Source organism: Pelodiscus sinensis, chromosome 24 (genome assembly GCF_052426305.1).
Source record: "Pelodiscus sinensis isolate ZL-2025 chromosome 24, ASM5242630v1, whole genome shotgun sequence".
Classification (NCBI taxonomy): Eukaryota; Metazoa; Chordata; order Testudines; family Trionychidae; genus Pelodiscus; species Pelodiscus sinensis.
The window spans coordinates 22,115,192-22,142,396 of NC_143075.1; the positions used below are offsets into that span (position 1 = coordinate 22,115,192).

General features: G+C 63.5%; 1 protein-coding gene across 19 annotated transcripts in view; it reads left to right on the forward strand.

Annotated features, from left to right (window-relative positions):
* Positions 1 to 1,967: 1,967 nt before the first annotated feature.
* HSPG2 (heparan sulfate proteoglycan 2) overlaps positions 1,968 to 27,205 on the forward strand; it is a 141,723-nt gene continuing 116,485 nt past the window's right edge. For 14 of the 19 annotated variants that reach the window (XM_089773118.1, XM_089773102.1, XM_089773104.1 and 11 more), the window contains exon 1: positions 1,968 to 2,175. In XM_089773118.1, coding sequence (XP_089629244.1) covers positions 2,126 to 2,175 — 50 coding nt within the window. In that variant the 5' untranslated portion in view covers positions 1,968 to 2,125. Of the gene's footprint in view, positions 2,177 to 27,205 lie in introns of all 19 variants that reach the window. The other 5 variants (XM_089773113.1, XM_089773115.1, XM_089773119.1 and 2 more) reach the window with 3 other exon arrangements.

Here is a 27,205-nt window from a genome sequence, read left to right on the forward strand (position 1 = left end):
AGAGACAGGCAGGCCAGAGACAGCGTCACATGCCAACCCGATGGGCGCCAGTGCCCCACCCCCAGGCAGCGCGGGGGGCAGGAGGCTGCAAAGCCACCTCTGCGTTTTGTAGCAAACCGGCGGGGCTCCAGCTGGTCCCGTCCGCCCAGTGCCCGGTGCTGCCTGCCACGCCCAGGCCTGCAGCCCTCCTCAGTTCTAATGCCTGGCCTGGCGAGGTTTGCTCTGGGCTGTGGGCTTGCGGGCACCTCATCCCCCTCCCCAGAGCCGCCAGGAGGTGACCGTCCTGATCCAAGGTGGGGCCGGGGGCCCGTAGGGGGAGCTGCCCACTCCCTGACGGTAACGCACAGGCTGTGTCTAGACTGGCAAGTTTTTCCGGAAAATCAGCCGCTTTTCCGGAAAACTTGCCAGCTGTCTACACTGGCCGCTTGAATTTCCGGAAAAGCACTGACGATCTCATGTAAAATCATCAGCGCTTTTCCGAAAAAACTATGCTGCTCCCATTCAGGCAAAAGTCTTTTTCCGAAAGGGCCAGTGTAGACAGCACAGGACTGTTTTCCGCAAAAAAGCCCCGATCGCGAAAATGGCGAGTGGAGCTTTTTTGTGGAAAAGCGCGTCTAGATTGGCCATGGATGCTTTTCCGCAAAAGTGCTTTTCCGGAAAAGCGTCCTGCCAATCTAGACGCGCTTTTCCAAAAATGCATTTAACGGAAAACTTGTCTATTAAAAGCATTTCCGGAAAATTATGCCAGTGTAGACGTAGCCACAAGGTGCCCGTAAGAGAAGAGCCTACTAGAGGGGCCAGCTGATGGGGTGAGCTCCTTTAGCGTAAGCTGGAGCAGCCCAGACTCGCAGTGCTGGAAGCCTCCCGCTCAGTCTCCCGCTGTGGCTCCTTTAGGGCAAGTCTCCCAGCATCCCCTGGCAATCAGATCCCGGTCCCAGTGCAGAGGAGAACCCTGCTGGGGGTGTCTGCCCACCCCCCAGCCTGGCACCCGCGTGGCGTATCTCATCCCTGCTCTGTGGCTCGCTAACCCAGCAGCTGCGCTGCACAGAGCCCCGGCAGGGTGTGAGTCGCAGGCCCGGGGAGGAAGCCATGGGAAACCAGCCAGTCGCAGTGAGAAAGGGTGCCCCCGGGAAATGAAGAGTGCGCGCCGTGGCCAGCTGTGCATGCTGCTTGCTTTGCCTGCTGCACCCCGCCCTAGCCTGGCCCTCGCCCCGGCTCCATGCACCTCCACCACGCTCAGCGAAGCAGGATCAGGAACTGCATCCTGCAGTCAGACCTGCGCCGATCCTGCCATCAGGGGCCAATTCTAGGGGGGAGATGGGGGTCGGGGCCCTGTCCCCTCCGGGTCAGCGAGGAAACCCGCCCACGCTGCTTTAAAGGGACTCAGCAAGAACGTGCCCCACACGTCAGCTGAGCAGACTGTCTGGACCGGGGCCCCTGGCTGCGTCCGCGTCTGCTGGGCAGGACACAAAGGGCAGGCCGGGCAGAGCGGTCAAGCCCCGGCGAGGGCAGGCAGCACGTCCGGTTGTTGTGAGTCCTTCGGTTGTAGGCTCCCGCGGCCAGGCCGTGGGGGAGGGTCACACACAGCAGGACACCGCGGGGCCTGCACACCTGAGGCCGGCCCCCAAGGCCTTGTGTTCTGCATCGGTGCAGCGCTGGGCGCCCAGGGGCGGCGGGGGGGGGGGGGGCTGCAGCCGGCTCAGTCACTGACTAGTGGCAGAGTTTGCCCTGTGCCCCCTGCCTGGAGCCCTTGCGCCCAGCTGTGACCGCCGGGCTAGGAACTGGCTGAACAGCCCCAGCGAGATTCCCCCGGATCCCAGGACTCCTGGAGCTGGGGGTTGAGGCGCAAGGCAAGCGATGGCCACGGAGCGGGCCCGGTCTGGTGTCCAGGGGGCCCCTCCCTGCTCAGGACGTGCCCCCTCCCCCCGCCGCGGCGCCCAGCTCCCTTCCGGAGTCGGGACTCCAGGCCGGGTTTGGGCGGCAGCCGGGAGGGAGCCGAGCTCGGGGCGCTGCTGGGACGGGGCAGCGCAGCGAAGTTGCCAGTGGCCGGAGCGGGCGCCCGAGCAGACAAAGGGCGGCGGGTCGCGGGCAGGACGCGCTGGGGAGCCGCGCCCGGAGCCGGAGCATGGGGCTGGGGGCGCCCTGCGCGCTGCTGCTGCTGGCGGCGCTGCTGCCGGTAAGTCCGGGCGGGGGCAGTGGGCGGCCGGGGCCCGCGGGGCTGGCGCGGGGCGCGGAACGTGGCTGCCCCGGCCCCGCGCAGCAGCAGCCCCGGCTCCTTGGAGCGGACGCGGCAAAGACCAGCCGCCTTAAAATAAAGCTCCCCCCACCCCCGGGTCCCGGGGCGCGGCTCCCCGGCGAGGGCCAGAGCAGCCCGGCCCGGGGGGCTGGGACACTCGGGGCACCTCCCGTGCGCACGTGGCTTGGGCCGGGGGAGGGGCACCCAAGGTGCCAGCCTGCCCCGGGCGAGCCCTGAGCGCCGCGGCTCAGCCCGGGTCAGGCGCGATCCCTGCTGCGCCCCGCTCCCTCCCCCCTTCCGACCAGCCGGCCTGCGCTGGGTGAGCGCTGCAAGGCGCTGGCTGGCCCTGCACGCGTCCTGCTGCCACCAGGCAAGTCTGAGGAGCAGGGAAGCCAGCGTGGGGGAAAGAGCCGGGAGTGTTTTTGGCCCCTTGGCAAGAGCTAGCTCCTGGTGGTGCCCCCTGCTGCTGCCACTGCTGGGTGTGGGGCTCAGTAGACACTGCACCCACTGGGCACCTCTGTCATTGCTAGCTATGTGGCAGAATCTACAGTGCACCCCTTCGGTACTGCCAGGTTCAGGGCTGGGTACTGCCGGGTGTGGGGCTCTCACTGCACCTTCTTCCCACCGCTACCAGTGCGGCATTGCTGGGTGTGGGACTCAGTAGACACTCCACCCATTGGGCACTGCTACCAGTGCAGCATTGCCAGGTACGGGGCTGACTAGATACTGCACCCATTGGGCACTGCTACCAGTACAGCATTGCCAGGTACGGGGCTGGCTAGATACTGCACCCATTGGGCACTGCTACCAGTACAGCATTGCCAGGTACGGGGCTGGCTAGACACTACACCCATTGGGCACTGCTACCAGTACAGCATTGCCAGGTACGGGGCTGGCTAGACACTGCACCCATTGGGCACTGCTACCAGTACAGCATTGCCAGGTACGGGGCTGGCTAGACACTGCACCCATTGGGCACTGCTACCAGTACAGCATTGCCAGGTACGGGGCTGGCTAGACACTGCACCCATTGGGCACTGCTACCAGTACAGCATTGCCAGGTACGGGGCTGGCTAGACACTGCACCCATTGGGCACTGCTACCAGTACAGCATTGCCAGGTACGGGGCTGGCTAGACACTGCACCCATTGGGCACTGCTACCAGTACAGCATTGCCAGGTACGGGGCTGGCTAGATACTGCACCCATTGGGCACTGCTACCAGTATAGCATTGCCAGGTACGGGGCTGACTAGATACTGCACCCATTGGGCACTGCTACCAGTACAGCATTGCCAGGTACGGGGCTGGCTAGATACTGCACCCATTGGGCACTGCTACCAGTACAGCATTGCCAGGTATGGGGCTGGCTAGACACTGCACCCATTGGGCACTGCTACCAGTACAGCATTGCCAGGTATGGGGCTGGCTAGACACTGCACCCATTGGGCACTGCTACCAGTACAGCATTGCCAGGTATGGGGCTGGCTAGACACTGCACCCATCTGGCATTACTGATGCTGTTCAGTCCTGACTTGCCACCTCTGCTATCCCAGCCCTGGACCCCTCAGTCCTGGTGACCCTCCGCCCCCACCCAGAGGCCTCGGCTATCCCTATCCTGGCGCCAGTTGAAGCTCTCCAGTGCCGGGGAGCGGGGGGCTCTGGGGCTGTTCCACAGTCTGTCCTGCCTGCTCTCCGCCCACGCGGCCTGCACACAGCGCTGCGTGGGGAACAATGGGCCGTTCTGTGTTGGCGCGGCCGCAGGCCCTGAGAACATGCAGGCAGCCTGGGAGACTCTTCAGCCTTGCCAGGAGCCCGTCCCTCCAGCTTGACCCTCTGAGGGCGTGGGGGCCTCCCATCCAGGGCAGCTTAGGGGAGGGGTGAAGGCTGGAGCCCTGGCCGGGCACTGGACACGGTGCCCGGAGTGGCCTGGCTCTGTGTGGCCCCGGGCAGGGCATTGGCAGGGCGCAGAGGCCACTTGGACCACAGCGGAGCAGTGCATGCTGGGTAGTGAGAAGGGCCTGGCTACCCAAGCGGATCCAGGAGGGGCTCTGGGGCTGGTCCCCTGGTCTCCCCATCCCATGGCGCAGGGGGAGACGGGGACTTGCCAGTCAGTGACGCTGTGAATAGAACCCAGGAGTCCTGGCTGTGGGCTGGGCTGGGCTGCACTTTCTGGGGTGCAGGAAGCAGGAGCTGGGCTGGCCAGGGGCTCCTGGGGCCAGCGATTGTGAATGTGCCGGGGTGGGTGGAGGGATCCCCATGGCTTGGGGGCCGTGTGTGCTGGGCTGGACGGGGACCCAGGAAGGGGCTTGGAGGGTCATAGTCACCAACAGCAGAGAGTGAATGGGAGGGGGGTCCTGTGAGTGGCAGATTCCCCCCTCCCATCCCCCCACACCTGCCCAGGCTTGTTCTCCAAGCAGAGTGTCCACAGCAGGTGGGGAGGGGCCCGGGGCTGGGGGGGGGGGGCAGAGGAAGTGAGGGGAGGGGAGGCAGGATTGTAAACAAGGCTGGAAATAGAACAGGGATTGAGTGACTCTGCTGTAGTATTTATACAGAGCAGGAATCTCTCCCTGAGCCCGGCTTGCTCACCGGTGCCCTCGGCTGGGACCAGGCAACACGCTTGGTCGGCCGTGCCCTGGGATATGTGCTGCCTTCTTCGTGAAGCTAAAGCCGGGGCCAGGGGGCTCTTCCAGTCTCTAACCTAGAGCACGGCAGGGGAGCTGCCTGGAGGTGCCAGCCCTGTGCCCAGGGCTCGTCTACCCCCCTGCGCTGCCTCCTCCCTTGGGAATCTCTCCTGAGCTGAGGTTAGAGATGTAGGGCTGGTCCTACCACTGCAGGGGACTGGGAAGCCCAGGCTCACAGTGCAGGGGGCATCCGACCAGGGGCTGCGGAGCCGGGAAAGCTGTTCCTGAGCTGCGCCAGTGGAGTCCTGTGGAGATGGAAATGGCTGTGGGGGCAGCAGAAAGACTCTGAGGCCTGGTCCGCCCTGCAGCCTTGCTCCCAGCAATGTGAGTGCCCCAAAGCACCGACATCGGCACTCCACCTCCGTGAGAGGCACAGGGCTCCAGGGGATGTACTTAGGGTGACACGGTGGCTGCCTAGCTACTGTGGGTGTCATTTTGTGGGGCTCCTGGCTCCCTGCTCCACTCCGGGAACCCAGGCTATGCCCAGCAGCGAGCTCGGTGCCTGGGTGGCAGATGTGTTCTGGGCAGGAAGCAGGGGGCTGAGACCTGGAGGCAGCTGGGTTCCTGGCAGGGAGATCCCCAACTGGAGCCTGGCCGAGGGGCTGCCATGCTCCCAGCAGAGAGCTCCAAGCCCAGACGGCTGCTGTGGTCCTTGTGGGACAGCCAGGCTGTCTGCACCGCAGCATTATTTCGAAATAACAGCCCGCGTCTGCACTGCAAGCAGTTACTTTGACATCACGTCAAAAGGATGTCGAGCGGGAGGACTTCTTACTCCGACTCCTGTAACCGTCACTTAGAAGGAACGAGGGAAGTCGGCGGAAGAGCGCTCTTCCTTCGACTTCCTGCTCTGCAGACTGGGCCAAAAGCTGAGTTAAGCTGCACAGTTGACATAGCTGAAGTCGCACGGCTTAACTCGGCTTTCACCCTGCCGTGTAGATGTGCCCCTGGGGTCATGCGGGGTGGCCGAGAGCCCGGGAAGCGTGCTGGGCGTCCTGGGGCGGCTGTGCACCAGGGACAGGAGAGTGTGGCATGGTAGTTGTAAGCCAACCTAACTTAGGTCGGTTTCAGCTGGTGGTGTAGACGTGCCCTGGGTGATGGTGCTGGAGCCCTGTGGAGTGAGAACCTGTTCTTGGAGAGCACTGGGATTGGGCTTCCAGCTGGCGAGGGGCGGGGCGTGTAGTCTTCTTAGGGAGAGGGAGGCTGGGGTAGGATCTTATTCCCATCTGATGTCTCCCAAGATGTTGCCCTCCCCAGAGGTGTTTCCTGCCCCCAACACCCCACATGCTGTCCTGCTGGGGTGGCTGACTGCAGTTCCCAACGTGACCACAGGGAGCGCTGTGGAGCAGCACACGGTACCGCCCGGCGCTAGCGGGAGGGTAGGAGGGGGAGCTGGCTCCATGCTGATGGCCTCCGCACTGGCTCCAGGTTGCTTGAGTTGGAAACGGCCTGTAGGCAGCCAGTCCCAGCTCCAGTACTGGGGGTGGCTCCTTAGGCCTAGGGGAGTTCGGCGGGACCCCCATCCTGAGCTGGGGAGCCTAGGGTCCAGCTTCGCCTTGGTGCCTCTGCGCTGGGCACGGAGAGGTTCCTGGTGCTGGCTCGCCCTTGCTGGACGTGGCCGGTCCAGGAGTCAGTGGCCACTTGGGGGAAAGACGCAGGGAGCCAGGCAGGGCGAGGGGGGAGGAGCTGCCTGCCGAGCGTTTGCAAGCGTGTGTCTGGGAAGTGCACAAACGCCCCACTCTTCAGCTGGGCTGCCCCCTCTGCCTCCGCCCTGCGTCTTGCTCACGTCCTCCTTGTGCACCACAGACCCAGGGTTCTTGGACCAAATTAAGGCTGACAGCGGCTGAGAAATATGCCTGGAACTTGGGCTGGAGGAGCCAAGATGTTTTCCAAATGAGGCAGGTTGTCGGCGCTCCGGGTGCCTTCTCCCTACTTGTCAATGGTGCTTTGAGCGGCCGGGGTGAGGCGGGGCGATGGAAAAGCCAGTGCCCTGGGCTCCCAGCCTGCGGGGAATGAATGACTCAGCTCGCGGTCCCCCCACGCGGCACAGAGCTGGCGGGGGAGTGGCAGACGGGGATGCCGGGGCTGTGGGGGGTGATGTCACGACATGGTGTTGGGGCTGAGCGTACGGAGGCGCCGGCCGAGGCAGGCTCTGAGCAGCCGCGTTGTCCCTGCCCCTCTGGAGTCTCCGGGGGCCGGGGCTGTAGGAAAGGCTCGGCCGGGGGAGGCGCCTGCAGGCGGGGGCTGGAGTCCCCTCTCGCGGGTGCTGGGAGTCGAGTGGAGAAATGCCCTAGCCCGTCCCCCTGCGCTCTCGGCCCGGGAGAAACGAACAGTCTCCCTGAGGCAAACTGCCCGGGGGGGGGGGAATTCTGCTGGGTGACCCCGAGCCAGGCCGGGTGCAGTCCTATGGGGGGCTGTGGGCTGTGGCCCCCTTCAGGCCAGAAATACGAGCCAGTGTCTGAGGGCGAGGAGCCGCTGGCCTGGGACGTGGGTGATTCTCCGCACTAGGCCAGGCTCCCTCTGCACTGGCTCTGCCGGGGGACAGGGCGGGATCGCGGGGGAGGCGGTGGGAGGGCTGGTCCCTTGTGGCCAGAGGGTGGCTAGCGGCAGGGGCGTGGAGGAGCCAGGAGGGAGCTGGGCAGCTCACCTTTGGCCCCCAGCATCTGAGCACTAAGGAGAGTAAGCCAGGCCAGGATCGGGCCCACGGGAGCAGACTGGGCGGGTGCTGGGCGCCCCTTGGGGGTCAGGCGGGTCCTGGTGTGAGGTGGCTGCACGCAGGCCCTGAGCCTGGCCCTGGCTGGCCGGGCAGGGGAGTCGAGTCGGCTCAGCTGTGTGGTGGGCATGTCGCAGTGGGCAGGCTGAGCGCCCAGGGACATGCAGCCCATGGTGGAGCGGGGGGGCTCTGTCCATTGCCTTGGAGCACTATGGCCCATCCCCCTTCCGTGGTGACCCTGCCCCCGCTTGCCACGGGCAGACCCAGGGGGCACCGCCCTCCTCCCAGCACGTGGCCAGGATCTGACAGACTCTGGGAGGAGGGCGGTGCCGTCCCGTGGGGCAGGGGGCACCTGGGGGCCAGGGCTGGCCAGCAGGCTTGGCTGGGTCCCTCTGGGCTCCCCATGCCTGCCCCTGGAGAGCCCTGCTCCCGTGGTCAGCACTGAGCCATGGAGCGCGGTTGCCCCCGCGCCCCACAGCTGCCCCCAACTGCCCTGGGGGCATAAAGGCCAGCAGGGCACCCACTGGCGGGAGGGGCTGAGGAGAGAGGCAGAGAAGCTGTGGAAGCCTGAAAAGGGCCAGACTCCGAAATGTGCGTGGGGAGGGGGCGGCAGAGGGGCTGGTGCCTGCGGGAGAGGGGGGGGCTGTGGGAGGGCTGGTGCCCGCTGGAGTCGGGGGGGCTGCAGGAGGCTGGTGCCCGCGGGAGTCGGGGGGGGCTGCAGGAGGCTGGTGCCCGCGGGAGTCGGGGGGGGCTGCAGGAGGCTGGTGCCCGCTGGAGTCGGGGGGGCTGCAGGAGGCTGGTGCCCGCTGGAGTCGGGGGGGCTGCAGGAGGCTGGTGCCCGCTGGAGTCGGGGGGGCTGCAGGAGGCTGGTGCCCGCTGGAGTCGGGGGGCTGCAGAAGGCTGGTGTCCAGGCAGGTAGGCTAAGCGGGGGCTCCAGGCATGTGGATCTGCCCTTCGGGGCCGCCCCTCCTTCCTGGCTGCCCCCAAGGACATTCCTGTGGGCTGCAGGCGTTTGTGAAGAGCGGTTCATCCCAGCCCCTGCCCTGCGTGGGCGTGGATTGCCCCGCCGTGGCGCCCCGCGTGGGACGGGGTGAACCGGCCCAGCCCCGAGCGGCTCTTCCTGGGCCGGGGGGCCGGGGAAGGGTCAGGGCAGGAATGGGGGGGGCCAGCTGTGTCCCAGCCTGCCGTTCCCCGCGCTGAGCAGGCGGGCGTGCGGGGGGCGCCAGGCGGCCGGGTTTCAGGGGCTTGCGCTGGGGCCGTGGCAGCCCGGGCGGGAGGCGCTCTGGGCTGAGGAATGCACGGCGTGGAATCCGCAGCCGGGCCGGAGCGAGCAGCCATTCGCGTGTTGCCACGGCGATCCTGTCCCGGCAGCTGCTCAGCCCGGCGCCTCGCCGGCCAGGGGGTCTCCACGGCTGGGGGGAGGGTTGCAGGAGCTTCATAGACTGCAGGGGTCTCCACGGTGGGGGGGGGTCTCTGGCGGGGGTGTGTGTGTGGAAACTGCACAGGCCAGGGGGTCTCTATGGCTGGGGGGGGGTTGCAGGAGCTGCACAGGATGAGGGGGGTTCTATGGCAGGGAGAGCAGGAGCCGCACAGGCCAGGGGAGTGGTGTCTATGGCAGGGGGGTGCGGAAGCTGCATAGGCTGGGGGGGGTCTCTATGGTACTGGGGCGCCGGAGCCACACAGACTGGGGGGGGTGGTCTCTATGGCAGGGGTTGCGGAAGGTACACAGGCTGGGGGGGTTTCTACAGTACCTGGGTGCTGGAGCCACACAGGCTGGGGGGGGGGTGGTCTCTATGGCAGGGGTTGCGGAAGGTACACAGGCTGGGGGCGTCTCTCTGGTACCTGGGTGCTGGAGCCACGTAGGCTGGGGGTGGTCTCTACGGTACTGGGGCGCCGGAGCCGCACAGACTGGGGGGGTGGTCTCTACAGCATGGGGGTGTGGAAGGTGCACAGGCTGGGGGGTTTCTCTGGTACTGGGGTGCCGGAGCCGCACAGACTGGGGGGTGTGGGAGCTGCACCAGAGGGGCCCCGTCATGCTGCAGGCAGAGCGACTGGCGTTCTCCATCAGCTTGTTTAGCTGTGCCTGGGAATTCAGGTCTGTCCTGTGCTTGGGTCAGGTCGGAAGCCCAGGGCCCAGTAGTAGCTCCGTGGGGCTGGGGCCACAGCCTGAGAGCTGGCGCTTGGCCTGTGGATGGAGACTCAGCTGGCCGTGCCCCGGCCAGGAGCTGGGGGCAGGGAGCGGCTGCAGCGCAGGAGAATCCAGCCAGCAGTGCCCACTGGTGACCAGTGATCCTACGTTTGGGAGCCGGCGGGATTTGTCCCGCTCTGCTTCTCCGAGTGCTTTGGGGACAAAGGGCTTTGGGGGCCCCCTGCTGTGGGTCTGGTGGCCCCAGGCGAGCGCTGCCCTCTGCCCTGGCGCAGGCTTGTGGGTAAGCCAGGGCTCTGTCCGGCTTCTTCACGTGCCAAGGGCAGGAGACTCTGCTGAGCCCAGTGGTCACGCAGTGCTCCGAGAGACCCGCCTGGCAGTGCCCAGGCCTCTGGGCTATGACAAGGTGCCGGTGGCAGCGTGTCTGCCTGCCTGCGGGAGTCATGCCCCTGGCCGGCTCGGCAGGGCGATGGGAGCTGCTGGTTTGGCCCGGGGCACAGGTGGTCCTGGAGGTGTGGACAGATCCGGGAAGCTGCCTGCAGCCTGCAGTGCAGAGAGGGCCCGCTGGGCGGACTGGACGTGGCTTTAGTCACTGTGACGGTGACGATACATGCTTGTTGCCAAACCCTTTTTTCTGGTTCTTGCTTTAAACTTCCACAGGTGCAGGAAGTTATGGGGCATCAGGGAGCTATTTCCTGCAGGCCTTGGGAGGCAAAAACCAGACTGCTAGAGCACCTCAGGGTGCCCCTGGAACCAGGCAAAGTAAATTGCCCGGCTCCCAGTTAGCTCCCTGGCTGCCTCTTCCTGGGCCTCCCTGCGGCAGTCACAGTCAGTGATCAGTGGTCATGTGTGCAGAGAAAACGACCTTTACCGACACTTGCCAGCACCCTTCCAAGCCAGCACAGTCTGGGCATCCCCAGCTGAACTGGGAGCTGGGGGAAGGGGCGGGCTGGTGCTGTGTGGTCTGCCCTCCCCACCCGCCCTTGCTTTGATGTTTCTTGTGCTCCTGAGACAGGCAAGCAGCTGCCCCGCCCCTGGCCTAGGAAAGCTGGGGTGTGTCTCTCAGCTGGCTGCGCCCCTCCCCAGTCAGGGTGGCACTAGGGAGAGGCTGTTTGCAAAAGCTGCTGAATCTGGAGCTGGTTTGTGAGAGACGCCGCAGCAGCTGCGGACTGTGGCTGTGGTGAGCTCTGCCCACACTGCTCCCTGGGTCAGAACCGCCAAGGCCAGGAAGAGAGTTGGCAGTTTTTCAAAGGGACATTATTAAAGAGTCCAAGAGCAAACTATTCCGCTGTGTAGGAAAGATAGAAAGTATGGCAATAGGCCGCCTTGGCTTGACCAGGAGATCTTGCATGATCTAAAAATAAAAAAGCAGTCGTACAAAAGTGGAAACTAGGACAAATTACGAATGATGAATATAAGCCAACAACACAGGTATGCAGGGGCAAGATTAGAAAGGCAAAGGCACAAAATGAGCTCAAACTAGCTACAGACATAAAGGGAAACAAGAAGACATTCTATAAATATATTAGCAGCAAGAGGAAGATCAAGGACAGTGAGGAGGGAGAAACACTAACAGGAAACTTGGAAATGGCAGAGGTGCTCAATGACTTCTTTGTTTCAGTCTTCACCGAGAAGTCTGATGAAGGAATGCCTCACATAGAGAATGCTAGTGGGAAGGGGGGAGGTTTAGAACATAAAATAAAAAATGAACAAGTTAAAAATCACTTAGAAAAGTTAGATATCTGCAAGTTACCAGGGCCTGATGAAATGCATCCTAGAATACTCAAGGAGCTGATAGAGGCGGTATCTGAGCCTTTAGCTACCTTTGAAAAATCATGGAAGACAGGAGAGATTCCAGAAGACTGGAAAAGGGCAAATATAGTGCCCCTCTATAAAAAGGGGAATAACAACCCAGGAAACTACAGGTGAGTCAGTTGAGTCAGTTTAACGGCTGTGCCAGGAAAGATAATGGAGCAAGTAATTAAGGAATTCGTCTGCAAACACCTGGAAGATAATAAGGTGATAGGTAACAGCCAGCATGGATTTGTAAAGAACAAATCATGGCAAACCAATCCGATAGCTTTCGTTGATAGGATAACAAGTTTTGTGGATAAGGGAGAAGCGGTAGATGCGGTATACTTAGACTTTAGTAAGGCGTTTGCTACAGTCTCGCATGATATTCTTATCGATAAACTAGGTAAATACAACTTAGAGGGGGCTACTATAAGGGGGGGTGCATAATTGGCTGGATAACCATTCTCAGAGAATGGTTATTAATGGTTCACAATCCTGCTGGAAGGGCATAACAAGCGGGGTTCCGCAGAGATATGTTTTGGGACCAGTTCTGTTCAATATCTTCTAACGATTTAGACATTGGCATAGAGAGTACGCTTATTAAGCTTGCAGATGATACAAAGCTCGGAGGGGTTGCAAGTGTTTTGGAGAATAGGGTCAATTCAAAATGATCGGGAGAAACTGGAGAAATGGTCTGAGGTAAACAGGATGAAATTTATTAAGGACAAATGCAAAGTGCTTCCCTTAGGAAGGAATAATCAGTTTCACACATACAGAATGGGAAGCAGCTGTCTAGGAAGGAGTACGGCAGAAAGGGACCTAGGGGTCATAGTGGACCACAAGCTAAATATGAGTCAACAGTGTGACTCTTTTGGGAAAAAGCAAACATGATTCTGGGAGGCATTAACAGGTGTGTTGTGAGCAAGACACGAGAAGTCATTCTTCCGCTCTACCCTGCGCTGGTTAGGCCTCAGTTGGAGTATTGTGTCCAGTTCTGGGCACCGCATTTCAAGAAAGATGTGAAGAAATTGGAGAGGGTCCAGAGAAGAGCAACAAGAATGGTTAATGGCCTAGAGAACATGACCTATGAAGGAAGGCTGAAAGAATTGGGTTTGTTTAGTTTGTAAAGGAGAACACTGAGGACACGATAATGGTTTTCAGGTGGCTAAAAGGGTGTCACAAGGAAGAGGGAGAAAACTTGTTCTCCTCGGCCTCTGAAGACAGGACAAGAAGCAATGGGCTTCAACTACAGCAAGGGAAGTTTAGGTTGGACGTTAGGAAAAACTTCCTTCCTGTCAGGGTGGTTAAACACTGGAATAAGTTGCCAAGGGAGGTTATGGAATCCCCATCACTGGAGATACAGGATGGATACACACCTGTCAGGGATGGTCTAGACGGTGCTTGGTCCTGCCGTGAGGGCAGGGAATTGGACTTGATGACCTCTCGAGGTCCCTTCCAGTTCTAGGGTTCTATGAGTCTATTGAGCGTCTGTTCCAAAGCAAACCCAGCGGGACTTAGGGCGGAGACCCACCTGTCCCAAGACCAACATCCCCTCTCACTGTTTCCATCCACATGCAGATTTTTCCATCCATGTGCAGAATAATTTTATGTGCTTTGAGGCGCATGTGGTGATGTGCCCCACCAGTAGAAACCGAGCCTAACTGAGGGAACTCTGCTAATGCGTTGGGCAGCATTGGGATCTCTCCTGAGCAGCTGCACAAGTATCCAGCTTACAGGGACCCCTGCTGGGACCCCCCTCCCTGAGCAGGGGAGCAGAGGTTGCCCTTTTTCTGGGATACAGGAAGTGCCAGATAGTTCTGTGGCCTCTCGCAGAGATTGCTCATCACTGCTCACAGCCACTTGCTGGGGAGAGAACCCCTGGAGTGCTGGTACCCAGTCCCCTGCTCTGACCACTAGATGCCACTGCTCTCCCAGCTGCCCGGCCCAGCATCGGGTGTTTGTGCCAGCTGTTGGGAGTCTGGGCAGGATCCTCCTGCTTGCTGGGCCATGTTACTGGTCACAGTTTTAACGCCCTCTGCGTCTTTCCGCATGGGCCTTTCCTTCCAGGTCGCCGAGATGTCCCCCACAGCCCATGGCCAGCTGGTCCCAGGCTGGCTCGGGTCCCTTTTCTCACTCAGCTGGCTCCGTGGTCAGCATCTGGCTCTGATTTATCCTTGTCCTTGCCCTGGGAGGCTCTTCCCAGCGCCCCTTGGGGCCACCCGGGGGTCTAAGGTGATCGAGCCACTGTCACTGTGCAGCCTCTCTGCCCTCCTTACCCCTGCGTCCATGGGCGGCTTGTCCTCCCCCCACACGGTGGCAGGTGCCCGTTGGCTTGTGGGATGCGCTTGCAAGCGTCGGAGCATGCGCGGCAGTGGGAGGGCAGCACCCCAGAGAGGGGGGAGCTATTGCGCCCCGAGCAGGAAACCCAGCGCCTCCGAGTGATCCAGGCAATGTGGGTGACCCCTTGCCTTGAGAGCCGGGGCGAGTCCTGCTGGAACCGCGGCATGGGCTGTCCTTGGGGAGCGGCCTGGTCCTTTGGCACACAGCTCCCTGCGGGTCCTTGGTCAGAGCCAGCCTCATGAGTCCCCATGGCCATGGGAGCCTGCTCTGGTTTCCTCGACCTCCTGGGTTCCCATCTCCAAGGGCAGCTAGAGGAGGGCCCTGGGTTCTGGGAGGGGCGCATGACAGGCGGGGCGGGGAAGGGAGGAGCAGGGTTGCCTGGGAGTCAGGACTCCTGCCGTCTCTTCCCACCCTGGGCTGTTACATTCAAAGGGTCCAATTCTGCTCCCTGACCCCGATGGGGTTTTGCCTCTGAGGGCAGCAGGTGAGCAGGATCCGGCCCCCGGTCCCCGGCCCGCCCTGGCAGGCCCCTTTCCCGACAGGCGCCCGGGCGCTGGGCTGTTTATTTTGGTGATGTTCGGGGCTCGCCCCCTTGTCTGCGCCGCGGCTGCTATTTTGAGTGTGCGGAGAAGGAGCTGTGGATAAATTGGGTGAGGTTGATCTGGGAGGAATGTGCTAAACATGGGGCCGAAGCTGGAGGCAGAGAATAGCCCTGGCTGGCCAAGGGGCCCTGGCTGAGTGGCTGGTCCCCAGGCCCAGTCGCATTTGTGCTGCATGGTGGAGGACCCGGCTCCTGAGGAGACGTTTCAGGGCAGAGACTGGCTTGGGGTGTGAGGGCGCCGTGGGCCCAGGGTTACCCCCCAGACTGTATGACCCACATCGGGTGCCCTGAGGGTTTCTGGAGCCAGGAGGGTCTGGCCTGATGCTGGTGGAGAAGGGTGGGGCGGGGAAGCTAACTGGCTCATCCCGGCACCTTGGCCTGAGCCATGCAGCCGCAGTGTGGCCAGCGGAGGCAGGATGGTGGGGTCTTGGGGCAAGGGGTCCTCTCCCAGGCTGCTGTCCCTTTGCTCCTCCCTATCCCCCCTCTGAAGCCACGTGGTGGTCCCAGGCCATGCGGGGGGCCAGGCCAGTCCAGCCGGGTGCTCGCATGGCCCTTCTCTGCCTGTTTCATCGCGGGGCAGCCGGGCGCGGCTCCCAGCCTGAGTTAGCTCCACTCTGAGTCCCACATGGCACCTGCCTCGGGCCCGCCCCTGGGCTGGCGTCGAGAGCCTCTGACTCATGGCGGGGCCGGCACTTTCCAGCTCCCAGAGGCTTTGCTTGTCCCCCTCCCAGCCCCCCTATTGTTTCCCTGTCGCTAAGGAGCTCTGATAGCGCAGTGCCCAGCCCTACGGCTCCAGAACCGCCCCCCCCCCCCAGCGGTGAGGGGCTTTCAGCCAGGGCAGCCGCAGGTCGGTCGCAGAGTCCCGATTCCAGCCTCGTGCCTTCTTGGAGCCTCCTGAGGCGAAGCCCTTCTCTGCCCGCCATGCCAGCCGGAGCCCCTGGCCAGAACCGGCTGGGCCAGGCTCGTGGGCAGCAAAGCCGTCCTGTGCCAGTGCGGGCGGGCAGAGGACGGCCAGTCCCGCTCCTTGGCGCCCTGGGAGGCCTGAGCCAATCCCTGGCGCCATTGGGAGGCTTGGCCAGTTATGAGCTTTGCCCCGAGCGGCTGGGGCCGGGGAGAGGGGGTGAGCCCGGCGGCTCTCTCTTGAGGGCCAGCAGGCTAGCGCTGCCCTCCGGGCCGCTCGGAGGGGAGGCCCCTGCCCTGCTGCTGCGAGATGTGGTTGTGAGCTTGCCGGGGCCGGACAGACCCGGCAAAGGCCCGTTCCAGCCGAGCAGGGAAGCGCAAGGATTCGGCCCCCGCTCTGCGGCGAAGCCGAGGGTCGGTGCTGCTCACAGGCGGCCGCATGACGGGAAGTTGTGGCGTGAGCTGCCTGGGGCGATAGGAGAGCGCCCGAGGCAGGAAAAGACTCAGAGCCTGGTTGGAGCCTGTCGCTCCAGTAGGACCTGCTGTTGCGGGTTGAACAGAAACGCTACAGCAGCCGGGTTCGTCCCCACATGCAGCTTCCCATGCGCCCTCCCACGTTAGAAACCAGCGCCAGAGCTAAGCTCGTCTGGGCTGCGAGTTTGGACTCCCTGTGCCTCTCTCATGGGCCAGTCTGAAATGCTGAGAACGGCCCTCCCCCGTGCCCCCGGGCCGCGTCCTCCCCTGGGCCACGTCCTCCCCCCGTGCCCCCGGGCCGCGTCCTCCCCTGGGCCACGTCCTCCCCCCGTGCCCCCGGGCCGCATCCTCCCCCGGGCCACGTCCTCCCCCCGTGCCCCCGGGCCGCGTCCTCCCCTGGGCCACGTCCTCCCCCCGTGCCCCCGTGCCGCGTCCTCCCCTGGGCCACGTCCTCCCCCCGTGCCCCCGGGCCGCGTCCTCCCCTGGGCCGCGTCCTCCCCCCGTGCCCCTGGGCCGCGTCCTCCCCTGGGCCGCGTCCTCCCCCCGTGCCCCCGAGCCGCGTCCTCCCCTGGGCCACGTCCTCCCCCCGTGCCCCCGTGCCGCGTCCTCCCCTGGGCCACGTCCTCCCCCCGTGCCCCCGGGCCGCGTCCTCCCCTGGGCCGCGTCCTCCCCCTGTGCCCCCGAGCCGCGTCCTCCCCTGGGCCGCGTCCTCCCCCCGGGCCGCGTCCTCCCCTGGGCCACGTCCTCCCCCCGTGCCCCCGGGCCGCGTCCTCCCCTGGGCCACGTCCTCCCCCCGTGCCCCCGGGCCGCGTCCTCCCCTGGGCCGCGTCCTCCCCTGGGCCACGTCCTCCCCCCGTGCCCCCGGGCCGCGTCCTCCCACAGGCCACATCCTGCCCCCGGACCGCATCCTCCCCCGTGCCCCCACGCCGTGTCCTCCCTCCGGCCGCGTCCTCCCCTGCGCTCCGGGCCGCATCCTCCCCCGGGTGGCGTCTTCCCCTGCGGCCAGGCACCCAGCGAGCAGCTAGGCGATGTTTTGTTTCACCCTCGCCGTTGTTCTCCAGATGGAATTGATTTCCTCCCGGGCTCTTCTGGCCCCTTCTCCTGCTGTTGATTCCTTGAGTGTTTCCCAGGAAGTGAGGCCCAGGCGTCAGTGGCTTTATTTTCCCAGCCCCTTGAGCGGGGGTGGGGGTCGGGGGTCATGGGGGTGCTGCAGATGGGGAGCGGAGGCACCACAGAGCAAAAGAACAGGGAGCAAGGGCCCAGCTGGCCAGGATCCTGTCTCCGAAGGGTGGCCCATGCCAGGTGTCCCAGGCGCATGGACAGGCCAGGTAAGCAAGGGACCTTGGGCTGCAGCACCCGCCGCGCAGACCCGATCCGTCCCTGTGGTGTGGGGGGGGGGGGGGCGGCTGTCGGCTCTGTGACCCGGGGTCCCCCTGTGGCATGGGGGGGGCTGTCGGCTCCGTGACCCGGGGTCCCCCTGTGGCATGGGGGGGGCTGTCGGCTCTGTGACCCGGGGTCCCCCTGTGGCAGAGTGGGGGAGGGCTCTCTGCTCTGTGACCCGGGGTCCCCCTGTGGCAGAGTGGGGGAGGGCTCTCTGCTCTGTGACCCGGGGTCCCCCTGTGGCAGAGTGGGGGAGGGCTCTCTGCTCTGTGACCCGGGGTCCCCCTGTGGCATGGGGGGGCTGTCGGGTCTGTGACCCGGGGGCCCCCTGTGGCATGGGGGGGGCTGTCGGCTCTGTGACCCGGGGGCCCCCTGTGGCATGGGGGGGGCTGTCGGCTCTGTGACCCGGGGGCCCCCTGCGCTGGGATGGGAGATTCCCACTGACTCACCCACGTGTGTATTAACCCAGACCCCCAGGCTCAGCCTCCCAGGGGGAGAGAGAGGCAGGGAGGTGGAGACCGACACCAGGTTTTGGGGGAAGGGGCAGTGGCTGTCTGGGGCTGGAACCATGAGGGAGACAGACTGAGGTTGCTGGGGCTGAGGGCGAGGGGTATGGACCCCTAACCCAAGGGGTCTGAAACACCCTGGCCCCGAATCCTGTAAACACACCCGTCTGTGCTGTGCTGTAACCTGGGGACCAGTAAAACCTCGCTCTTCGACTGCTGGCGGAATCTGTTCTTGCTGCCACGGGGGTGCAGGGTCGGGGAAACCCGCCCGCGCCGTCACAGTCCCCGGGCAGGAGGGGTGCTGGGAAAGCCGGGTGTGCTCGCGGAAGGAAAGGCTTCGTCAGGAGCAGGGCAAAGGGCAGAGGCCTTCCCTAGCTGTGGCCGCTTGACTTTGCACCCAGGTCACGTGGGCTGCGTGGCGGCTGGGTGCCGGAGTGTTTTCCGCCCGTGGGAGGAGCACGTAGAGCGTCAGGCCTTGGCCGCCACGCTCAGCAAGAAAAGCAAATACAAAAGAACAGGCGGGACAGCAGATCTGTAGCCAGGACACTGATGGGATGTTTTCCTGGCTGGGCTTTCATGTGCAGGTGTTCTGTGCTGCTGGCCCTGCCGAGCTGGCCTGGAGAGGGGCCGTCCAGCAGAAACCTTTCCAGCTGGGTCATCCCCAGCACGGAAGATTGTGGGGTCTGAGCTACACTGGCCAGGGCTGGGAAGGCGGCCTGTCCCGGGTCAGAGTGGCGGTTCCCCTGCCGCTGCAGCATGGGGCTGGCCCTCTTTAGGGTGTGCTAGTACAGTCGATTAACTGATGAGCAAAAGCTTCTAGGCTAATGCTCCAGACGACACACATCCCCCCTCTCCCCCCAGTCATTTCTGTAGCAGGCTGGCCAGCAGCCCCGCCCAGGCCTTGCTCAGGCCGGGTCCGGGACCTACCCTGCTGCGGCTCTGCATTTAAAGTGTATTAGGGGGCAGGCAGCCTGGCTCGCTTCCAGCTCGCACTGGGTCCTGGAGCTCAGCCGCCTCACCCCTGCCCCCGGGAACCAGAAGTGCAGGGCAGCAGGCAGCCGGTCCATGAAGGGAGCTGGTTTTTGAAGTGGCTCCCCTCACAGACCAGCTTCTGCCTGGCACCCTGCGTTGCTGCCTCTGATAAGAACATAAGAACGGCCAGACTGGGTCAGACCAAAGGTCCATCTAGCCCAGTGTCCTGTCTGCTGACAGTGGCCAGCACCAGGTGCCCCAGAGGGGTGGACCAAAGACGATCAAGCGATTTGTCTCCTGCCGTCCATCTCCATCCATTGACAGAGGCCAGGGGCACCATTCCTTACCCCTGGCTAATAGCCCTCTATGGACCCAACCTCCATGAATTTATCTAGCTCTTTTTTAAACCCTGTTATAGTCCTAGCCTTCACAGCCTCCTCTGGCGAGGAGTTCCACAGGTTGACTGTGCGCTGCGTGAAGAACTTTCTTTTATTAGTTTTAAACCTGCTGCCGATTAATGTCATTTGGTGTCCTCTAGTTCTTATATTCTGGGACGAAGTAAATAACTTTTCTTTATTCACCCTCTCCACACCACTCATGATTTTATAGACCTCTATCATATCCCCCGTCAGTCTCCTCTTTTCTAAACTGAAAAGTCCCCGTCTCTTTAACCTCTCCTCATATGGGACCTGCTCCAAACCCCTCATCATTTTAGTTGCCCTTTTCTAATGCTAAAATATCTTTTTTGAGATGAGGGAGTCCCCAACCTCCCTACATTCTGGGCCCCCTTATCCTTCCTTTGTTCCCAGGGTGCCTTCTCCATCCATCACTATGCTTGTATTGGGTGACCCTGAGTTGGGTGAGCAGGGCTCCAACCCTTGACCTTTGGCTCCGGAGGCGGGTTCTGATACAGAGGCCACAGCATGGACTGGCAGGGGGCTCTTCTGGAGCGTAACTGGAGCATGCTGGCTGCTAGCCCCACCCTGGGGGACTATAGACTAGTCGAGTAACTGATAAGAATTCGTGACTATTCGATTAACCGCTATGTAACATCCCTAGGTCGCTTGTGGGTTTGACGGGGAGTAAATGGGGGTTCTCAGCCAGAGGAGAGGGGCTTGTTCCAGGAGCAGGCGGGGCAGGTTCTGTGGCCTGCGACGGGCAGGGACTCGGGCTAAATGGTCAGATGAGGCCGGAGTGAACCCGACTGGCTGCCAGGCAAAGAGCCATGAGCGTCTGCAGAGAAACCCTGCAGCCAGCCAATCCCCCGGGCAGCAGCTGTGCTGGGTGTGATGTGGCGAGCTCTTCACTCTCACAGACCCCGTCTTGCAGCTGTGTGGGGCGGGGGAGGATTGGGGGGCAGCTAACACCTGAGTTTGCTCCACCCTCTTCCTGCCCCAGCGTCAGTGGGGCTCCGGGACTCAGGGTGCCAGCAAGGCTTTTGATACGTCTCCCACAATATTCTTGCCAGCAAGTTAAGGGAATGTGGATTGGATAAATGGACGGTAAGATGGATAGAAAGCTGGCTAGAAGGCTGGGCCCAGTGGGTAGTGATCAACGGCTCAATGTCAGGATGGGGGTCGGTTTCTAGCGGAGTGCCCCAAAGTTCGGTTCTAGGGCCGGTTTTGTTCAATATCTTTATTAATGACCTGGATGAGGGGATGGATTGCACCCTCAGCAAGTTTGCGGATGACACTAAGCTGGGGGGAGAGGTAGATACGCTTAAGGGCAGAGATAGGGGCCAGAGTGACTTAGACAAATTGGAGGATTGGGCCACAAGAAATCTGATGAGGTTCAACAAGGACAAGTGCAGAGTCCTGCCCTTGGGATGGAAGAATCCCAAACATTGGTACAGGCTGGGGACCAACCAGTTAAGTAGTAGTTCTGCAGAAAAGGACCTGGGGGTTACAGTGGATGAGAAGCTGGATATGAGTCAACAGGGCGCCCTTGTAGCCAAGAAGGCTAATGGCATATTAGGTTGCATTAGGAGGAGCATTGCCAGCAGATCCAGAGATGTCATTATTCCCCTTTATTTGGCTCTAGTGAGGCCACATCTGGAATATTGTGTCCAGTTCTGGGCCCCCCACTACAAAAAGGATGTGGACGCATTGGAGAGGGTCCAGCGGAGGGCGACCAAAATGATGAGGGGTCTGGAGCATATGACTTATGAGGAGAGGCTGAGGGAGTTGGGTCTGTTTAGTCTGCAGAAGCGAAGAGTGAGGGGGGATTTGAGAGCAGCCTTCAACTTCCTGAAGGGGGTTCCAAATAGGATGGAGAGAGGCTGTTCTCAGGAGTGACAGATGGCAGAACAAGGAGCAATGGTCTCAAGTTGTGGTGGGAGAGGTCCAGGTTGGATATTAGGAAAAACTGTTTCCCTAGGCGGGTGGTGAAGCACTGGAATGGGTTACCTAGGGAGGGGGTGGAGTCTCCATCCCTAGAGGTGTTTAAGTCTCGGCTTGACAAAGCCCTGGCCGGGTTGATTTAGTTGGGATTGGTCCTGCCTGGGGGCGGGGGGGGGGGGGGGGACGGGGGCTGGACTCAACGACCTTCTGGGGTCTCTTCCAGTTCTATGGTTCTATGATAAGGGGATGGTTTGAGGAGATAACATGATCTTGGTAACTAATTGACCATTCATTATCAGTGGGAAATAGGTCAATGGAGGGATGATAGGAGTTACTATAGAGAACTTTCTGGGTGTCTGGCTGGTGAGTCTTGCCCACATGCTCAGGGTTTAGCTGATCGCCATATTTGGGGCTGGGAAGGAATTTTCCTCCAGGGTAGATTGGCAGAGGCCCTGGAGGTTTTTCGCCTTCCTCTGTAGCATGGGGCACAGATCACAGCTGGAGGATTCTCTGCATCTTGGGGTCTTCAAAGTATTTGAAGGCTTCACTATCTGAGCTATAGGTGAGAGGATTATTCTAGGAGGGGTGGGTGAGATTCTGTGGCCTGCGCTGTGCAGGGGGTCAGACTAGATGATCATAATGGTCCCTTCTGACCTTAGAGTCTGTGAGTCTGAGTGCCCCAGACATATGCAGCCCCCATCCCGCTCACTGGCCGCAGGTCCCCTGTGTCTGCTGGGTCTCTGGGTTCTGGCTGGGCTACCTCCAGCTCTGGCCGGCACCGGCCCCACGCTGGGCATGGGCCAGGCCTGTCCCCTTGCCCTGAAAGGAGATTAGGGTTTGTTGTGACTGGGGTCAGTGGGCACTTTGCCCGTTCCCTGCGCACTGGTATGTAGGTGCCAAGCAGTTGCTGTGTGAACTTGGCTAAGCCCCGGCCTTGGCCCCGGGCCCAAGAGAACAGGCCATGTCTGGCGTCCCCTGCGAGCGGAGATGATCTCGCGCCTCCTCCCGCCGACCTGCCGCACCCCTATGGCCTGCCCCTTCCGAGTGCTGAGTGCCTCCCGCGGGGTGCTCAGCACCCTGGCTTCCCAACGGGCACCGCAGCAGCAGGGCAGGCCGCCGGGGCTGAGCTCAGCTCCGCTCCGGGCTGCCGTTGCGTGTCGGGGGCCGTTCCCACCAGCAGCGCCAAGCTGCCATAGGAAACGGGGAAGGAAACACCTGTGGCGGGGCCGAGATCCGCTGGCCTTGGAGGACAATGAGAGAGAGGTTTGTGGGGAGCAGAGATGCTATTAATAAGGGCTCCGGGCTATTTCGGGCCCTGCTGGGCATGGAGACGGGCCACTAAAGGTGCTCTTGTTGGTCAAGCGGAGACGAGTGCATGAGGCCGAGTGGCCCTGGGGCCGAACCTCTTCCCAGGCCTCCCCCGGCGCTAAGTCCCACTGCAGCCAGACTGGCCCAGGCCACTGCTGGAAGAAGCAGGGCCTGTGCTGGGGACGGACAGAGGCTTTGGCAGGGACGTGTCACGCCGCCAAGCCCATAACTGACCGGTGCATTGAGGAAAGGGCCAGTCCCCCTCGTGAGCCCTCCTGCAGAGACTCCCTGTGCTGGAAATCTGGGCTGCATTACCTGCTCCTGATACATCACTTATAGGGGGAAGTGGGGGAGAAACGCTCCCTGGCTCCGCAGAGGAGAACGCCCCCAGGCGGGGCAGGAAGGTCCCTCCACGTCCGACCTGCCAGCCCACGTGTGCAAGGAGCTGCCTGTGGTCTGTACACGAGAGCCCATAGGAGCCGGGCAGAGCCGCTCTTATCGCAGCAGGAAACAGCCCTGGGTCTAGAACTCCTGGCAGCTGCCTCCCGCGCCTTCCCTGCGGGGCAGGACTTTGCCCCGTGCCAAGGGGAGCCGTGCGGAGCAAGCCCAGCCAGCCGGTTACCAGTCACACAAGTTGGCTGCTGGACTGAGTGAGTGGCCTAGCTCTGCCGGCCAGGCTGGGCTGGGTCGGCAAAGCTGCGCCCGGCTGCTTTGGCCCGGACTTCCAGGGGCTGGCCGGTTTCGTGCCATGCGGAGCAGCTGATTCTCTTGCGGGGATCTGGAAGGGAGCCTGAGGAACTAGCCAGTTTTCAGTCACTTAAAGGCTCCTTTTAAGAACGGAAACCAGCTGCGGTTTCCTGCTCGGGTAGCGCAGGGACAGCGCTCGGCTCAGCTGGCGATTCCTCGACCGTCGGGGGGGTGGGTTGAGGGGCCCGGTGTCGTTTCAATGGGCCGGGGGCTCCGGCCAGGTCTGGCTCCCTAGGGCCGGGGCCTCTAGACGAGGCGAAAGAGAGGAAGCGGCTTTCCCAAGTGGCGTGGCTGGCCGGCGCCGGGTCGAGGGTCCTGGTGCCGTGGCTCCGAGGTCGTGCTTCCCTCGCTGGATCTCGGCAGCAGCTGGGCCAGGCGGGAGGCGGGTGTTCCCGGGCCGCCGCAGAGCGAACAGCAGGCCTGGCCTGGCCGTGCGGACGGGACGTGCCCTGGCGCGGGTGTGAGATTCCGAGGTGGAGCTGGGGCACTAATGCAGCTTCCGGTAACCCGAGTCCGAGCGCGCGCGCCAGGCCGCTTCCCCTGAGGCCTGTCCCTCTGCTCTGCCGTGACAGGTGCGGTGAGCCCAGCGCCTGCCTTCCCTGCTCGGGGCTGGGCGGCGCCTGAGCCAGTAGCACCCTGCTTGGGAGCGCGTTGAACAGCAGCAGGCCCAGAGCCGGGTGCTGAGCTCCGTGCAGGGCCAGGCCTGGTGGCAGCCAGCTGGACTGCCCAGTGTCCCTGCTCCCTGTCCCGGGCGCGCTTGCCCTGCAGCGCTGGGGGTCGCAGCCAGCTCTGGAGGGAGGGGGCAGCCGGCTGGAGGGAGGGGGCAGCCTGTAGCCAGGGCACGGGGCCTGCTCTTCACTTGGATGCCAACAGTTTTGGGGACCAGCTCTGCTAGCATTTGGGAGGCAGCGCAGGGCTAGGTGAAGGGGGCGGGGCTAGTGCTGAGGGGGCTGTAACGTGGGGGGCTGACACTGGGGGGCGTTGGAACATCCCGGGTGGGGAGCTGGCGCTGGGGAGCTCCGGGAGGACTATGGGGGCAGGGCAGGCATGGGGGATGGGATAATATTGGGGGCTGGCACTGGGGGGCTCTGAGGGCGGGAGGCTGTCACGGAGGTGCAGGGGACTCGGGTCAGTGGCTGGCTGGGGGGGCTGTTGGGGTGGGAGCTCTAGAGGTTAGGGCCGGCTCTGGTGGGCTCTGGGGCCGGGGTGTACCCCTGCTTTGGGGGTCACAGCTCGTGGTGTTTGCCCCCCTCCCGCTCTGGGGGTTTCCGTCCTGCAGGAATAACCCCAGAGCTCCAGTCTGGATTCTTCCCCTGCTCCCAGGCCGTGGGAGTGGGGGGCGGGTGGGACCCTGGCATGGCATGTGGCTTCGTATTCCTCTGGCACTGGATGGGGACCCCGGGTTCTCTTCCCAGCTCTGCCACTGAGACATAGGGATCTTGGGTAAGGTTCAGTGCTGTTCTGTGCCTCAGTTTCCCCATCAGTAGAAGTGGCCTTTGCCCAGCTTCGTAAGGCAGGTGGAGGCTGCTGTGGAGTTGTGGGACCTCAGCACCAGACTCCTGGCACCCACCTTGGCTGGCATCCATGGCACAGGGGCGGCGTGTGCACAGGGAGGGTGCCGGGGCTCCAGCCAGGCAGCTCCCCGGCGCTCGCATGACACAAGGGAGTGCTGTGTGGGCTCTTCCTGACCATCCTGGGGCTGTTTGGGGCTGAGGGTCCCCAGAGCTGGCGCTCAGCCATGGCCTCGCTGATCTTTTCCATCCATGCACGTGTGGAATAATTTTCATGCGCACCAAGGCCTGTGCGGCTGTGCACCACCAGGAGAAACAGGCTGCTGGCTGCGGGCGCTCTGCTAATCAGTGGGCGGCCTTGGACTCTGTAAAGTGGCCACACAAGTGCCAGTACAGCTGGCCCTGGGCTGCTGCTCCACCCCCACACCAGTGACCCCTGGGGCCGGAAGGCGGGTGGGAGTCCGGCTCCGGATTCTCACCCTGTCCCTTTCTGTAGCTGCGTCCTCTGCCCGGCCCTTAGGAGAGCGGCTTGTCTGCCAGGCCCTGCCCCTCAGGGCACTAGGTGGCCAGCAGACTTGGGCTAGTTGCCAGGGCCAGGTGGGCAGCCCTGGAGCAGCCCCCACGGCCCAGTCAGCGTGACCCTTGTGGCCCGGCTGGGCAGGGTCCCCGCGGGGGGCTGGATGGGCCCAGGCGCGGGGTATGGACCCTTCTGTGCCCTCCCAGTGGCGCTGGTGCAGGGCACCGTCCGGCCCGCTCAGCACCCAGCCGCAGGGGCCCAATTCTGGCACGCCAGGGAGGGGCACAAGAGGGGGAGCCTCCGGCAGCCCCCCTCAAACTGCGCTCCATGGCACCTCTCCCCCGGCCAGCTCAGACCGGGTGGAGTCCGGCCGCGCCCCAGCCTGGCGCCGCTGCAGGGTATTTTGGGCTGGGCTGGCCAGCGGGAGGCAGGTTATTTTGGGGCTGCTTTGGGCTGATCCCTTTTCAGCAGCACTGAGCTCGGCCCCTCCCTCACCCCACAGGACTCCCCAAACGTGCCGAGCTGGGGAGTCCGGGAATGCCAGCTCGGATGTGCCCCTTGGGGCAGCGCTTGGTGGCGCCTCCCAGTGCTGATACCCCCGTGCAGGTTGGGGGATGAGCCCCAGAGCCCTGTGAGCAGCTGGAATTCCCGCTGGGGCTTGGCTTAGGCCCTGCTGGTCCCCAGAGCCAGCTGCACCCAGTAGCTCAGCACCAGGCTCGGACACTGGTCCCTGATCTGGGGCTCCAGCGGTGGTGGGAGGGTGGCGGATGGTGAGGCCTGATCAGGGGCCCCGGCTGTTGGGGAGGGCAGGGCCTGGGCCTGGTCTCTGGGAGGAAGATGGGGGTGGCTGGGCCGGGCCGTGGGGCTCTGCGGGTTGGTAGCCGTGGAGCAGGCTTGGTAGGACCTGGCCCGGCTGCAGCTGAGGAAGCTCCGGGCGGAGCAGCGGTTTCGGTAGCTCGGCTCAGCCTGTGTTGGGAGCCGTGGGGCTGGGGTATTTTGACGGGGAGGAGCCGGTTCCTCACTTGGGTTACGCAGCCCTGGCCGGGCGTGGGGCCCGGAGCCGGGCGTCAGGGCCGCGTTTCAGAGGCCCCTCGCGCTCCGTGGGGCCTGGGCAGCGGGGATTTGTGAGGGGGTCAGAGGGTCAGGCCTGTCCCCGCTGGGCTGGAATCGCGGGGGCTGTAGGGACGCTCCCTGATTTCTTTGTACCAGCCTTCGGCACCGCGGGGGCAGATGCCCCCCACCCCGGAGCTGTGCAGAGGGCCTGGTGCAGCGCAGCCCGTTAGAGAGCGCCTGCTGCCCAGGGCTGGGTGACTGCTGGCCGGGGCTGGGGCTGAGGCTGGGGGCTGGAGCTAGGGGGGCTGGGGCCCTGAGGCTGCGGCTGGGAGGCTGGGGGCTGCAGCTGGGGGGGTGGGGACCCGGTGGCTGGGACTGGGGACTGGAGGCTGGGGGCTCGGGGCCTGCTGCCGGGTGCTCTCTGGGCCGTCACGGAAGGGCTGGGCTGCTCCCAGCCCGTGCGGGCCCAGTTGACGCCGGCTCCCAGGCGAGGGCAGCAGGGACTGACCCTGGCGTTGCAGCCCAGGGACTCGCTGGCGCACAGAGGTCGCTGGCTGGACCCTGCTCAGGCACCCAACCGACGGGCGCGTGCCGGGGAGGGCAGCTCTTGCTGTGGCGCTGGCCAGTGGGAGAATGCAGCAGGTTAACCCGGCGGCCCTCTGGGTGGGTTCCCGGCCCTGCCTCGGCACCGCTGGCCTGGCTGTGGCGGCTCCGGTGGGCCCGGCCGTGGCCAAGCTGGAGCCGCCCTGTTCTGTACCCAGCCGGGCCCGTGGCACAGGGCTGGGCTTCCGGCTGCGCTGAGGCAGTTGAGGGAGACCCCTCGTGGGGCCGGGGTGTGGGTGGGGCAGGGCAGCGGAGCTGGGCTGGGGGGTCTGGGTGGGGAGCGGGGCCCTGCTGACCCGGCTGGCGAGCTCTGTCCCGAGCCCGGCTCCAGGCTGCATCTCACTCCTGCCCGGGCCGGGGTTGCCCAGGTGCCTGGTGCTGCCCGG